Source organism: Cynocephalus volans, chromosome 7 (assembly GCF_027409185.1).
Source record: "Cynocephalus volans isolate mCynVol1 chromosome 7, mCynVol1.pri, whole genome shotgun sequence".
Lineage (NCBI taxonomy): Eukaryota > Metazoa > Chordata > Mammalia > Dermoptera > Cynocephalidae > Cynocephalus > Cynocephalus volans.
Genome location: NC_084466.1, coordinates 97515222 through 97528021, shown reverse-complemented (window position 1 = coordinate 97528021; position 12800 = coordinate 97515222). Strand labels below are relative to the sequence as shown.

The window sequence follows — 12800 nt, the reverse complement described above, 5'->3', positions numbered from 1 at the left end:
GGGGCGGCGGGCGCGCGGGGAGCTGGAGGGACGCGGCCGGGCCGGGGAAAGCTCCCGGAGTGAGTGCGGAGCGAGCCGGCGGCGGGCGGCCGAGCGCAGCCCGCTCCCGGCCCCGCAGCGCCCCCGGGGGGCCGCGGGCGGCACTGCCTGTCCCAGCGCCGGCTCGTGGGCGGCGAGGCCGCTCCACTCAGATCGCCGGTTTAAAGCCCCTTCTACTCTCCCCCAGTCCTTTCTGGAGAGGAGGGTTATTGTGGCACGGACTGAAAACTAGAGCCACGTCTAATGTAGCATGGCACATGTTACCATAGTTTGTGTCTGCCGGGGGCACGGACTTGTTCCCTACATCCTCCAGGCAGCCCAGGGCTTGGTACGTAGCAGGCACTCCCAGTTGCAGAAAGAGGCAATGAAAGACAAAGAGAGAGAGAGAGAAAGAAGAAATCCAACATTTGTGAAGATTTAGGCAAGTTGGAGCTGGCTTGACGGTAGTCAGAGCCCGAGATACCCTTGTGCATGTGTGGACACACACACACACACACAAAACAGGTGCAGCACACAGCAGGCTCAGCACAGCCCTACACAGGGACATGCACGTGTGTGTGCAATATCTGTTGGTGTGTCCCACAGAATATCATCTGAGCTCCTCTCCCTCACAGGCCCAGCTGTTCCTCCAGCTGTGCACCAGCTCTCACTCCATGGTGCCCTGGACACCCGCAGGACCCTCTCAGGCACCCTTCCTTCCAGTGCCTCCACTCTTGCACACCTGTGCCCTGTTGGCACCACTGAGCATGTCTCTCTCCTTTTGTCTCCTCTCCTCCAAATTCTTCTCGTCTCTCAGGGCTCAGCTCATGTCTTTTCTCTTCACAAAGTGCCCTGACCCTCCCTTGAGGGTCCCCCTCTGTCCTTACTGTCCACCCCCCTTTGGTTATCACACCGGGCCTGAGGTTAGCAACCAGCTGGTTCTTCACCCGGGCTCTTCTGCCTTCCCCAGGTAAACTATGAGCTTTTGGTGACCATGGCCTCTCCTTGATGTTTCTGAGTGCCTGGACCATAGCTGGTCATGGAGAAGGTATTTACCACACTCTTACCTGAATGGACAAACTAAATGAGTAAGTGAGCACCTGAATGAGGAGTGGAGGGGACCAAGACTGGGACCAGGTATCAGGGGACAGGGAGGACACAGCCATTTTACCCAATTTACCCCAGCCTGGGTGATGTTTCCAGGGGTTTTGCTGGCCCCTTAGGGATCTTGAGTTCATAGGTGACTCCCAGGATGAAGGAAGAGTACAGCCGGAGTCCAGCTGGGCTCAGGAATCAGTGTAGTGGGACTGAATGGGAGCCAGGAAATCTGGGTGCCCCCTGGGTGGCCTGATCCAAGTCACAGGCTCTCTGGGGGCTCTCAGCCCTTACTCCTGGGTCAGGAAAGGCCACAACAGAGGAATGTTATACTAGGTGACCTTGTACAGACCCAGTTCCCCTGGAGCCAGGCATGGGAGCCCCAGAGACTGCCAGGACCTAACCCAGGTCCTTGGGCATGATCCTGGCCTTGTGACCCCACCTTGGGAGACAACCCAGGACCCTTCCTGCTGTTAGAGTGTGAGCTCTCTTTCACCCAGGGAAGGTACAAAGCCAACTGGTAGGCACTGGGTTCTCGTCCTACCCTGGCTATCCTATGGCAAAAGTGAGGTGGGATCACTCAAGGGTGAAACCCTAGAGCACCCCCCCCCCCACTGCTTCCTGGCCTGGCCTTGTCCTGGCCACCCTTGACACCAGACTCCCTCTGCCCTAGGGCCTAGCAGGTAGAAAAAGCCTGTGCTCAGAGGGAGGGAGCAGCTGCCATGCCAAGCCCTTCCACAGAGGGCTAGAGCACCTGAACTGGACCCAGTCCCCCTTTCCACTTTCTTCATCACCACCACACTGCCCACCACTGAGCCTCCTGGGGTTGCATCACGGTAAAACACAGAGGTATTGCCCAATGGGCATGGTCCAGAAACCTCAAGCACTGTTTCCTCAATGCCAGGGCAGAGCAGGGCAGGAAGGGCTCAGATGAGAGGGCCTTTGGGGCACTGACTTCCTTCTTACTCCAGAGGCCAGAGGAAGTCAGACCCACCTTCCCCCACCCCCGCCCCAGCCTGGTCAGAGCAGGAGGGGCTCCAAGAGGCAGTTCTATCAGAACCCCCACTCCCGGCCCCTGTAGCCTGCACGATGGTTAGACCCACTTCCAGGGATTCTGGGAAGTGAGTCTGGGAAAGGGGGGCCACCCTCCTTGGTGACGCTGGAGTCCAGCCCCTTTCTGGCCAGGTGGTGCTCTTGTGCTCTTACTAGCAAGTAAGGGGGCTCAGAAGGATTTGGGGTCTCCTCACAGATAAGGAGTACTCACAGCTGCATCCAGGACCACAGAGCCACAAGATGAACATGGTGGCTTTCCTTGACAGTCATCTTTACACGAGCATTTGGGGCGCCCACCTCTCTTTTTAATGAAAACAAGCACAAACACATTATGGAGAAGGACATAAAATCCATTTGAGCTTTCAAAGAGAACATGAGAGATTTCGAGGATATTTCATTCTTGAGACAAGCAGTTCAGGCTATTACCCAAACATGTTGCAAATTCCCTGTCCACTCTGGTGGAAAAGTTTGAGAAATGTTAAAATAATGCATTTTCCCTCCCCGTGTGCTTGTTATTTTAATAAAAATTCATAGACTCTAAGACCCAAAGGAATGCCTCCCTAATGGTGGAATTTCGTCCACATGACCAGTGACAGCCGACCAGAACCCCAGAATGTCTGAGCTAGAAGGAACTTGAGCAATCAAGTCAGGTCCTTTCTTAACTATTAACAGAAAAGGGCCAGAGATGGGGTGTGACCTGCCCAAGGTCACACGACTCCTTTTCAAGGCTGCCAATGTACCTGCCTTGGAAACAGTTTCAGCAACCACCCAACACCCTCCGCCCCCAAGATCCAAAGCTACAGCTCAGAGGAATCATCACCGCCTCAGGGGCAGTGACAGCCTTCTTGAGTCCAGGTCGCCTGCCCATCTGTCTCTCTCTCCATAGGTGACTCCAGAGCCAGCCAGGCCAAAGGAAAAATTTGTACACAATTGTCTACGGTCAGCTCTTTGTATCACCTGCTTTGTGTTCTCTGGCCTTGGCAATGGAGTAGTCACATTCTCCCCACCCAGGCATCTTTGCGGTCATTATAACCTTATTATTTTATATTAATAATGAATTATGGTTTTTATTAGGGTCCTGGCAGCAAACCAAATGGCAAGGGAACCCAGGTAAGGCTGCTCGTAGGAAACATCCTCCCAGGTAGAGAAAGCCAGAGGATGGAGACAGGATGGCACAAGGGGCAAGAAATACCAGCACAGGGCTCGTTTCCGTCTCCATTTTCTACTCTGTTTGTAAAGCACCACATCAGCCATTTCTAGTAGATTCTTGAGTGTTGATTGCTAAGTTCTGATTGGCCCAAGCACCAGCCTGAGACGGCCAATCATAGGAGAGCGTTTTGTAGAAACTGCTCTTATGGTGAAGTCATGTTTTGGGAGTTTTATTTTTCACAGCTCAACAAATTGCGCCCATGAAATTGCCCCAACCGCAGTGTCCTCTCTCTTAAAAACTCTGAAAAGACGTGTTTCTCCACTTACATGCACAGTAGGTGAAGTGTGAATATGGTGTTGGGCTGAGTGCCTCACATTCCTGCCTCTTGTAGTCTGGAAGGGGACCCAGGGTCAGTAAAGCCTGGGCAAAGCTGTGGGCTGGGGTGATTGCTGGGGTTTATCCCACGTGCCAATTTTAATCGCAAGATCATTGTGCTGACAAGGATCCTACGTTTGCATCTGGCCCCGGCAGTGCTGCGATTGGTTAGTTCTGTCTGCCACAGGCATGGACCCAGTGGTGGTGCAAGCGCCGGCCTTGGACCTAAGCTGTTACCTATCTTGGCTTTCGGAGGAGCCTCTGTGCTTTCCTCCTCTACCAGCCTGAAACTTCTCTCCCTCTCGTGCATCCTTCTCCCCTTCCCTCCCTGTATTGGATCCCACCGAGTGCAGCCCAGGAGAATGGCCGTCTGGATCCACCCAGATCCCTCTAGCCACCCAACCAAGGCACCTGACCATGTTCTTCTCCACAGGCCACCACCCACGTGTACGTGACCATCGTGGACGAGAATGATAATGCACCTGTGTTCCAGCAACCCCATTACGAAGTGTTGCTGGATGAGGGTCCGGACACAATCAACGCCAGCCTCATCACCATCCATGCACTAGACCTGGACGAGGGGCCCAACGGCACAGTTACCTACGACATTGTCGCAGGCAACATCATCAACAGCTTCCGGATTGACAGACACACGGTCAGCAACTGACAGCAGGATCCAGGAGGAGGTGGTGGGGAGTCCAGTGACATCGTGGGGGGCAGAGCAAAGATGGAGGGTGGAGGAAAGTGTGGGGGCACCCAGTAGGGGAGGGGTGGGTGGAAGCATGGGTGGGGTGGGGTGGGGCCTGGTCTAGAAGGCAACAGGGACTCCCCACCATGGTCAGGATGTCAGGGCCTACCTCTTGGGTCAGTCAGAGGCTACCCAAGACCCACCACCCATTAGTCCACCCTTGTTCTCTCTGTGTCCCCCAGGGTGTCATCAGTGCCACCAAGGAGCTGGACTATGAGATCAGCCATGGCCGCTACACCCTGATCGTCACTGCCATGGACCAGTGCCCTATCTTGTCCCATCGCCTCACCTCTACCACCACGGTGGGTGGGTGGGACACAGCCCCATCTTGGAGGTGGGGGGAGGACAGGGCCCAGAAAGCTCCAATGGGGTGAGGTCGAGAAAGATTGTCCAGGGGCAATGCCTGAGTCCTTGAGCCCTGTCCGAGTCTCAGCAGCTCACCCAAACTTGCTGCGTGACTTTGAGGAGGTCGCTGAACCTCTCTGTGTGGCTATATCTATCAGACAGGTGACAACACCTGCCTTCCTCCCTTTCATGGGAAAAGCATAAACTCTGGTCAAACCAACAGGGATTCAAGTCCTTGCTCTTCCACTTCCTAGCTGTGACCCTAGGCAAGTCACTTAAGCTCCCTGAGCTTCAATTTCCTCACCTGTGAAAGGGGGATAATAAAAACTATGTTTCAGGGTGTGGGAGGAGCCAATGGGACCATGTAAAATGACCATAGTCCAGCAATAATTAGCAGTTCATAGCATCATCATTAATATGACTCTTATGCCCATAAAAAGACTTCAACAATGATAATAGCTCACCTGCGTGCACAGCTTAAAAGGCCCTCCCACGTCCATTATCCCGTGTGGTTCTTGCATCGGCCCCATGAGGCAGGATGATCAGTGCCAGCTTACAGATGAGGGAACTGAGGCCCCACCAGAGGCTGGGCCCAGCACAGGGCTGCTGGGGTGAGGCCCCGGCTGAGTCTGTCCCCCATTTCAGGTGCTTGTGAACGTGAATGACATCAATGACAACATGCCCACCTTCCCCCGGTATTATGAGGGACCATTTGACGTCACTGAGGGCCAGCCAGGGCCCAGAGTGTGGACCTTCCTGGCCCATGACCAGGACTCGGGCCCCAATGGGCAGGTGGAGTACAGCATCGTGGATGGAGACCCTCTGGGTGAGTGGGGTCTGCCTGGGCGCTGAGGGCAGACACGACCAGAGGACCTCTCCCGCCCCACTCAGGAGCAGAAGAAGGGAGGTCTCAAAGCATGTGGCCCCACGATATCTGACCTTGCCCTCTCCGGGCCTCAGTTTCACTGTCTAGAAGATGATGGAAATAACCTCCTCCCACCCCCTCTTCACAGGCATATGGTGAGGACAGTGTGAGATCTGGGAACCAAGGCTGGTAGTCTTGCAGGGCCACAGACCCCTTTGGGAATCTGATAGAAAATGCCCCTTGTCATACCTGGAGAAAAGGCCCCAGGAGGAAGGGGCATGCTCACCACGGGTGTGAACACAGCCTCATCCTTCAGGACCCCTTACACGCACACGTTCGGGGGCGCCCGGCTCTCTCTGCACTCTCATCGTCACCATGCAGTAGCCTTCACAACTGTCTCAGCTGCTGTCCTTGGAGAAGGGCTCTAGGGAAGACAGTAAAGAGTAGTGGGGACTGTGGCACCTGCACCACGGCTCCTGCTAGTTGTAGCCAAGTCAAAATGCAGGCCCAGGAGTGCCGGGCCTTCCCATTTCAAAAGCAGAAATCCAAATCTTTGAGAAACCACCTGATTTGTAATTGATCATTCAACAAATATTTATTGAGAACCTACCGTGGTCTGGCCATATTCCAAGTGCTTGTGATACAGAACAGCCACAAATCCTTGCCCTGTGGAATATATATTCCAGTTGGAAGACCTGGGCAATGAACTAACTTATTAAGTAGATAACTTGGTACATTGGGAGGTGCTAAGTGCCGTGTAGAAAAATAAAATCAAACCAGAAGATGGGCAGTGCCAGGTGAAGACAGCAGTTTTAAATAGGGTGCTCAGGGAAGACCTGTCCAAGGAGATGACATATGAGCAAAGACCTGAACGAGATGAGAAATGGGTCAAGTGGACATATGGAGAAGGGCATCCCAGGCAGAGGAAACAGCAAGAGCAAAGGTCCTAAGGTCAGAGCACGTCTGGCATGTCCATGAGGCAGCACGAAGCCCCTGTGGCTGCCGTGGAGCCGAGCAAGGGAAAGAGTAGGAAGAGATGAGGTCAGAGAGGCAGTGGGGCCGGCTGCTGTCAGGCCTCGAGGTGCATCCCAAGCACTTGGCTTTCTCTCCGAGTGAGGTGGGAACCATAGGAAGGCTTTGGGCAGGGGATGAACATGATTCGACTTGGTTTTAACAGGACCACTCCAGTTCCTGTGCTCTGAACAGACTGCTATGGGTAAGGAATGGAAGCAGGGAGGCCAGGTAGGAGCCGGCTGTGATCACTCAGGCTAGAGATGGGGCAGGTGGGGCCAGGTGGTGGCACCGGAGGTGACGAGAGGTGGTCAACCCCGGTGCATTTCAAAGGTGGAGCCAATAGGATGTACTGACTGGATGTGGGATGTGAGAGCATGTCGAGGAAAACCTTTGGCTTGAGTGACAGGAAAGGTGGCATTGCCATCAACAGGTGCAGGACTGAAGCAGGGGTCATGGGGGGAAAGGTGAGGTTAGGTTTGAGATGTTGGATGGGGGTTGTTTGTACAAGCCAGGAGTTCAGGAGACAGGTCTGGGCTGGGGATGGGTATTTGGGAGTTGTCAGCATAGAGATATTTAAAGCTCCACAAGCACGAGGAAGCAGAGAGGTCCCAGGATAGAGCGTAGAACCTGAAATAATTTGCAATTAAGAAAAAATAAAATAAAACCCAACCCATTTCTGGAGGGCCAGATTTGGAGCCCCTGCTGTCCAGAGTTTGTGATGAGTCCCTCTGTCCTGACATGCCACCCTCCTGCCCCAAAGTCTCCTCTCTGGCCAAGTACTATGCCTTCCTCTTCCAAACTCAGCATAGCAAGGGCCTTCCTCCTCTGCTATTTTCTTAAACAGAGGTTTTGCAATTTCATGACAGTCCCTGCTCCTGCACAGAAGGGTGCCAAAGCCTGGTGAGAGGCAAGCATTGGGCAGGCACCCGAGCCCCCTCCCAGTAAGGTGCTCACACTCGTACCTCAGCACAATGCAGGCCATGCTTTTGGAGTCACGAAAGAAACCTCCCGGGTCAAATCCACACAGGATCGGGATCAGCCTTAAGAATTTGAGGCCATGTGGGGTGTCCCAGGAGACTGAGAAGCAGACCCCTGAAGGAGTGAGAGAGGCCTGGGAGTTTTCCTGAGCACGACTCCATTTCAGAAGTGGTAAGCAAAGGCCCAGAGAAGTGAGGGAGCCCAACTGGCATCCTGGAGCTGGCTGGCACAGGTCACAACACCCACTCCTGACATATCCTCCCACCTCTGGGTTCATTTTGGTAACTTGAAAAGTTGACAAATGCTACAGATCAGGGCTATTTTCTGCAGAGAGCCGGTCTGGCAACATACTACCAGGTGAAAGGATATGTCCAGGCCACCCAGCTTAAAGGTGGCCTTCCCACCACTGCAGCTTGAGCCTGGAGGAGGCTCCTGCTGGTGGGGAGACATCTGGGGTCTTGCAAGCTCTACTAAGACCTAAGGAGGAGACATGTGGTCAAAGAATAGTTAGGGAACAGGCCACACCCACTTGAGCCTCCACCACCAGCCCCAGCCTCTAGGGACCTCCGGCTGCCCCTCCTGGTCAGGCCCACTCCTTGGACCCCTCGCCTACATCCTCATGCTCCTGAAAGCTGCCGTGGATCAGCACACACAAAGTGGACCAGGCTTTGACTAGCACCAGCACAGCCCTGAGGTGGCATCTCTTTATAAGCCTATTTTTCAGTTGAGAACATTAAGGCAAGGCTCAGAAACATGTTCAAGGGCACACAGGAATGAAGCCAGGATGCAGACCTAGCTATGACTGGATCGAAAGCTATGCTTTTAACCTCCTATCTCCAGAAGATGTGGAGTTCTGGCCCCGGAGTGAGCTGCTCCGGAGGAAAATTTGCAGCTTTGGCCCACCCACTTCCCCCGTCTTTGATCCTCCAGCTGACCTCCTAGCGATCTAGCCTGGGACCAGCCTCCCAGCCCCCAAGGTCTGCCTCCCTTGAGCCTTCAAGGGGATGGTGATGGTGTCTCCCCCTGGCTTCAGAGAGAGGACAGGAGGTCATCTGCCCACACATGGCCAGGGCCTGGCATAGGGCTGGGAATCCCCAACTCTGGAGACCTTGGAGTATCAGGCTCAGGAAATCCTGCTCCGAGCAGCTTCCACCCCTCTGGGCAGGGTGAAGCCTGTAGGGACGAAGAGGAGCCTGGGAGCGGAAGGGCTGATGGGGAATCCCAGCTGCAGGTGGGACAGGAGGGGCTGTTTTTGTAAATCAGAGTATTAGGAGCTGGGGGCAGGGCACGGTGAGGTAGGATGTGAAGAGGCAGGCAGAGAAAACTGTTGGGGAGCTTGGGCCTCTGTCCTTGCTGGGCCTCTGTGTGCTGTGTGTCCGTGAGCAAGTCAGTGCCCCACTCTGGGCCTTTTCCCCCAAGGGCCAAAAGGAAAAGTGAGGGAAGTAACTTTCTCCCCACTCCAGTTCCTGGAGGAATGCACAAGGCGCCCCCCTCTTCATCAGTCTCTCCGCACTTCCCTTGTTCATTTTCCCTCCCCTTTCTTCTTGCCAGAGTCTCAGCCCCACACCCATTCTCTCCACTCTAACTGGGCTCTCCCACTTGTCCCGCCCTCCCATCCCTCCCACACTTGTCAGCTCTGAGTGACATTGTCTGGAAAGACAAGTCCCATGGGATGCAGTGGGCAGAAACCCAGAGTCCTGGGTTAGAATCCTGGTTCTGTCCTTAACTTGCTGTGACAGTATGGACAACTCGTCACCTTCTTCTGGACCCTGGTTTCATTTTCCAAAGGACAAAAGAGACTGATGGTCTCTAAGGTCCCTTGCAGGTTAGAGTCTGAGAATCCAAGGTGCCTGTTCTAGATACTCTCAGACATCTGGCCTCTCATCCAGGCCAATACAAGAACAGCTAAGTGTCCTCAGAAACATCAGGGAAGGGAAGTCAGGGTCACCACAGGCCACACTGTCCATGCTCCAACTGTGGCTCAATACAGAGGCTGAGTAGAAGGCCCTGGGGGCTTCCCTGCCACTCTGACTGCCCCAGGGCCTGCGAATCCACCATTAGCAAAGTGTATTATTAGTATGTTTCTGTTGCTCATAATGGAATACCTAAAACTGGGTAATTTATAAAGAAATGAAATTTATTTCTTACAGTTTCAGAGGTTGGGAAGTCCAAAGTCCAGGGAACACATCTGGTGAGGGCTTTCTTTGCAGGGTGTTACATGGCGAGAATGGGCTGAGCAAGAGAGCACTAACCTCCTCGTCTGCTCTCCTTATACAGCCATGAAGGATCGATCCATTCACAAGGGCACATTAGTCCTCACAATCTAATCACCTCTTAAAGACCCCACCTTTCATTTACTATGATAGGATTCCCTTCCTCTTAACACTGTTGCAATGGGGAATATGTTTCCAACACATGAACTTTTGGGGACACATTTAACCCATAGCACAAAGCATTCCTTTGGGTTAAGCTTTGCCGCTCCTCAATATCCTTTTTTTACAAGGCATGGTATCTAGGAGGGATCGCACATTACAAAGTGCCTGATGCCATCATTAATCTATTTCTGATCAATAGTGATTAGAAAGAGGGTGCTTGTATAGAAAGAGAGGCCCCACTTTCTCAACACAACTGTCCTACCCAGGTCAGTCCCTGGCCTGCCCCTGCCCAGGGAAGGAAACCAACTGGTCTGGCATCGAAGGCACATAAGGGCACAAGTGGGGCTGTGCCCATCTGGCAGTTATCTGCTGCCCACCCTCCTGCACATCCCAGCCCTTGGCAGGTCCTGTGAGGATCTGAAGCTGGGGGCACTGAGGACCCACGCCCCAGCTGTTCCCCACCCTGGCGACGAAGGCTTGGTAAAGGAAGCAGGAGAAGCCTGGGCTCTCCACAACTCTTGGCCCTTCTTAGCTAACTCCAGCCTCTCCTGGGCGGCACCCAGGGGAGTTTTTGATCTCTCCCGTGGAGGGGGTGCTGCGGGTCCGGAAGGATGTGGAGCTGGACCGGGAGACCATTGCCTTCTACAACCTGACCATCTGTGCCCGCGACAGAGGGGTGCCTCCTCTCAGCTCCACAGTGAGTCTGAGCGTCCCTCTCTGCTGGCTTCACCGCACTGCCCCTGAACTCTCCATAGAGACTCTCGCAAACACTGTCACCCTCATGCCCAGAAAGGCCACTGGCTGCTCTGGAGCCAGTCCAAGACCCAGGGCCCTTAACAGACCTTCCAGGGCCTCTCAGGGCATGCCTGTGGTGGGCCTGTCAGGGCAGCCATGGCTCCCCAGAGCCCTCCCCACGCAGCGCCTCTCAGAGAGGCTGCCTTTCAGCCAGGCCCTGCACCCAGGCCCACCCAGCACGCTCTTGTCTACCCCTCCAGCTCCCCCGCTCAGCCTCTTTACCTTTTCCACTTCTCTCATCCTCTCTTGCCTTTTATATGATCTTTTTCTCATCTTCTTCTTTCTCTTTCTTCTCCGCGACCCTCCCTCCCTCCCTCGATGCCACCCCTTGCTCCCTTGTTCCATCTCTCCCGTCGCCATCCTGGCTCCTCCTCGCCTCTCTCCTCCTCCCCCTCCAACTGCCCCAGATGCTGGTGGGGATCCGGGTGCTGGACATCAACGACAATGACCCCGTGCTGCTCAACCTGCCCATGAACGTCACCATCAGTGAGAACAGCCCCATCTCCAGCTTCGTCGCCCACGTTCTGGCCAGCGATGCTGACAGCGGCTGCAATGCGCTCCTCACCTTCAACATCACTGCAGGCAACCGGGAGCGGGCCTTCGCCATCAATGCCACGGTAGGGTCCACGCTGGCTGCAGGGAGCCCCTGGGGGGGTTCCAGAAAAAGAGGATCCTGCCTGAGAGGCTCTCAGCTGCTGCTGTCTGGGCTCCTTCTTTTCCTGTTTCTGCACTGGGACAAGGAAGTCTCTGGGGAGCATGGAATCTTGGACTCCCCAGTGAGCCATCTCTGGGGTCCACCTCGAGAGGCTTGTCATGTGCAGAGGTGGGGCCGGTCACCCCAGAGGCTTGTCATGTGCAGAGGTGGGGCCGGAGCCTCTGGAATCACTTGGTTTGTCCCAAGATGCACCAGGAAGTCCTCGCTCGGCCTGTTGGGGTGTCCATAGATTGCTTTGGGGCAGCAAGACCTGGGCATTGGTGGGTCACTCTCACCCTGCCAGCCTACATTTGGCTTCTAGACCGTCTCTCCAGCGATTTAGGGAGGGAATGTACAGCCAGCCCTGGAGCTGCAGGCAGAGCAGTTGGGTCTCTGTGGGTCAGAGCCCAAAGCGGGGAGCAACAGGTCGCCACTCAGCTCACCAGCCCTCCACATCCCAGACAGGGATCGTCACCGTGAACCAGCCCCTGGACCGTGAGCGGATCCCAGAGTACAAGCTGACCATCTCTGTGAAGGACAACCCAGAGAACCCACGCATAGCCAGGAGGGTAAGGCGGAGGAGGGGGCAGCTGGTGCTGGAGGGACACACCACCCCTCCCGCAGGCGGCATGGCCTGGGCTTAGACGCACAGGCTTTGGAGTGCACGAACGCTGGCCTCCAATCCCACTGCTACCTGTCAGTAGGTTCGTGGCTTTAGCCAGGTCACTTCTCTCAGCCTTCATTTCCTCCTCTGCAAAATGAAGATCCCACCTACCCAAAGTTGTGGAGAGGATGAAGAAGCCAATTTATGAAAGTTCTCAACACGGTGCCTGGCACACACAAACACTCAGTGAATGCCAGCTGTTATTTTTTCTCCCCAAATCACCAATCCCTGAGCACACACCACAGTTGTGTGTGCATACAGGCCTGCGTGTGCTCACACGCACACTCCACGGTCCTGAAAGATTGCATTTTCTAGGTGTCTTTTCCCTCAAAAGCCAAAGAAATTAGCTCTCTTTACTAAAAGGAGGTGGGTTTGGGGTTGGAGGTCATCTCTCTGGGCCCGAGCCCTGGGGCCAAGCCCTGTCCAGGAGTTCCTGGGCCTGGCTCATCTCAACTCTGCCCCTAGCTGTGTGGCTCAGCTAGACACTGCTCTTTTGGGGCCTCAGTTTCTCCATCTCTCAGGCTGGAGGTCCTCATAAGCCACCTGCCACTCTCATCTGCTGCTCCTCTGCTTGCCTCCTTCTCTCTCTCACTCTCCTTTCGTGCTCTCATTTCCCCCTCCTTGCCTGTGC

General features: G+C 54.7%; 1 protein-coding gene across 3 annotated transcripts in view; it reads left to right on the top strand.

Annotated features, from left to right (window-relative positions):
- CDH23 (cadherin related 23) overlaps positions 1-12800 on the top strand; it is a 372185-nt gene that overhangs the window by 334262 nt on the left and 25123 nt on the right. For all 3 annotated transcript variants that reach the window (XM_063101657.1, XM_063101655.1, XM_063101656.1), the window contains 6 exons: positions 4125-4346; positions 4622-4741; positions 5430-5610; positions 10580-10713; positions 11219-11428; positions 11967-12074. In XM_063101657.1, the coding sequence (XP_062957727.1) occupies positions 4125-4346; positions 4622-4741; positions 5430-5610; positions 10580-10713; positions 11219-11428; positions 11967-12074 (975 nt within the window). The remainder of the gene's footprint in view (positions 1-4124; positions 4347-4621; positions 4742-5429; positions 5611-10579; positions 10714-11218; positions 11429-11966; positions 12075-12800) is intronic.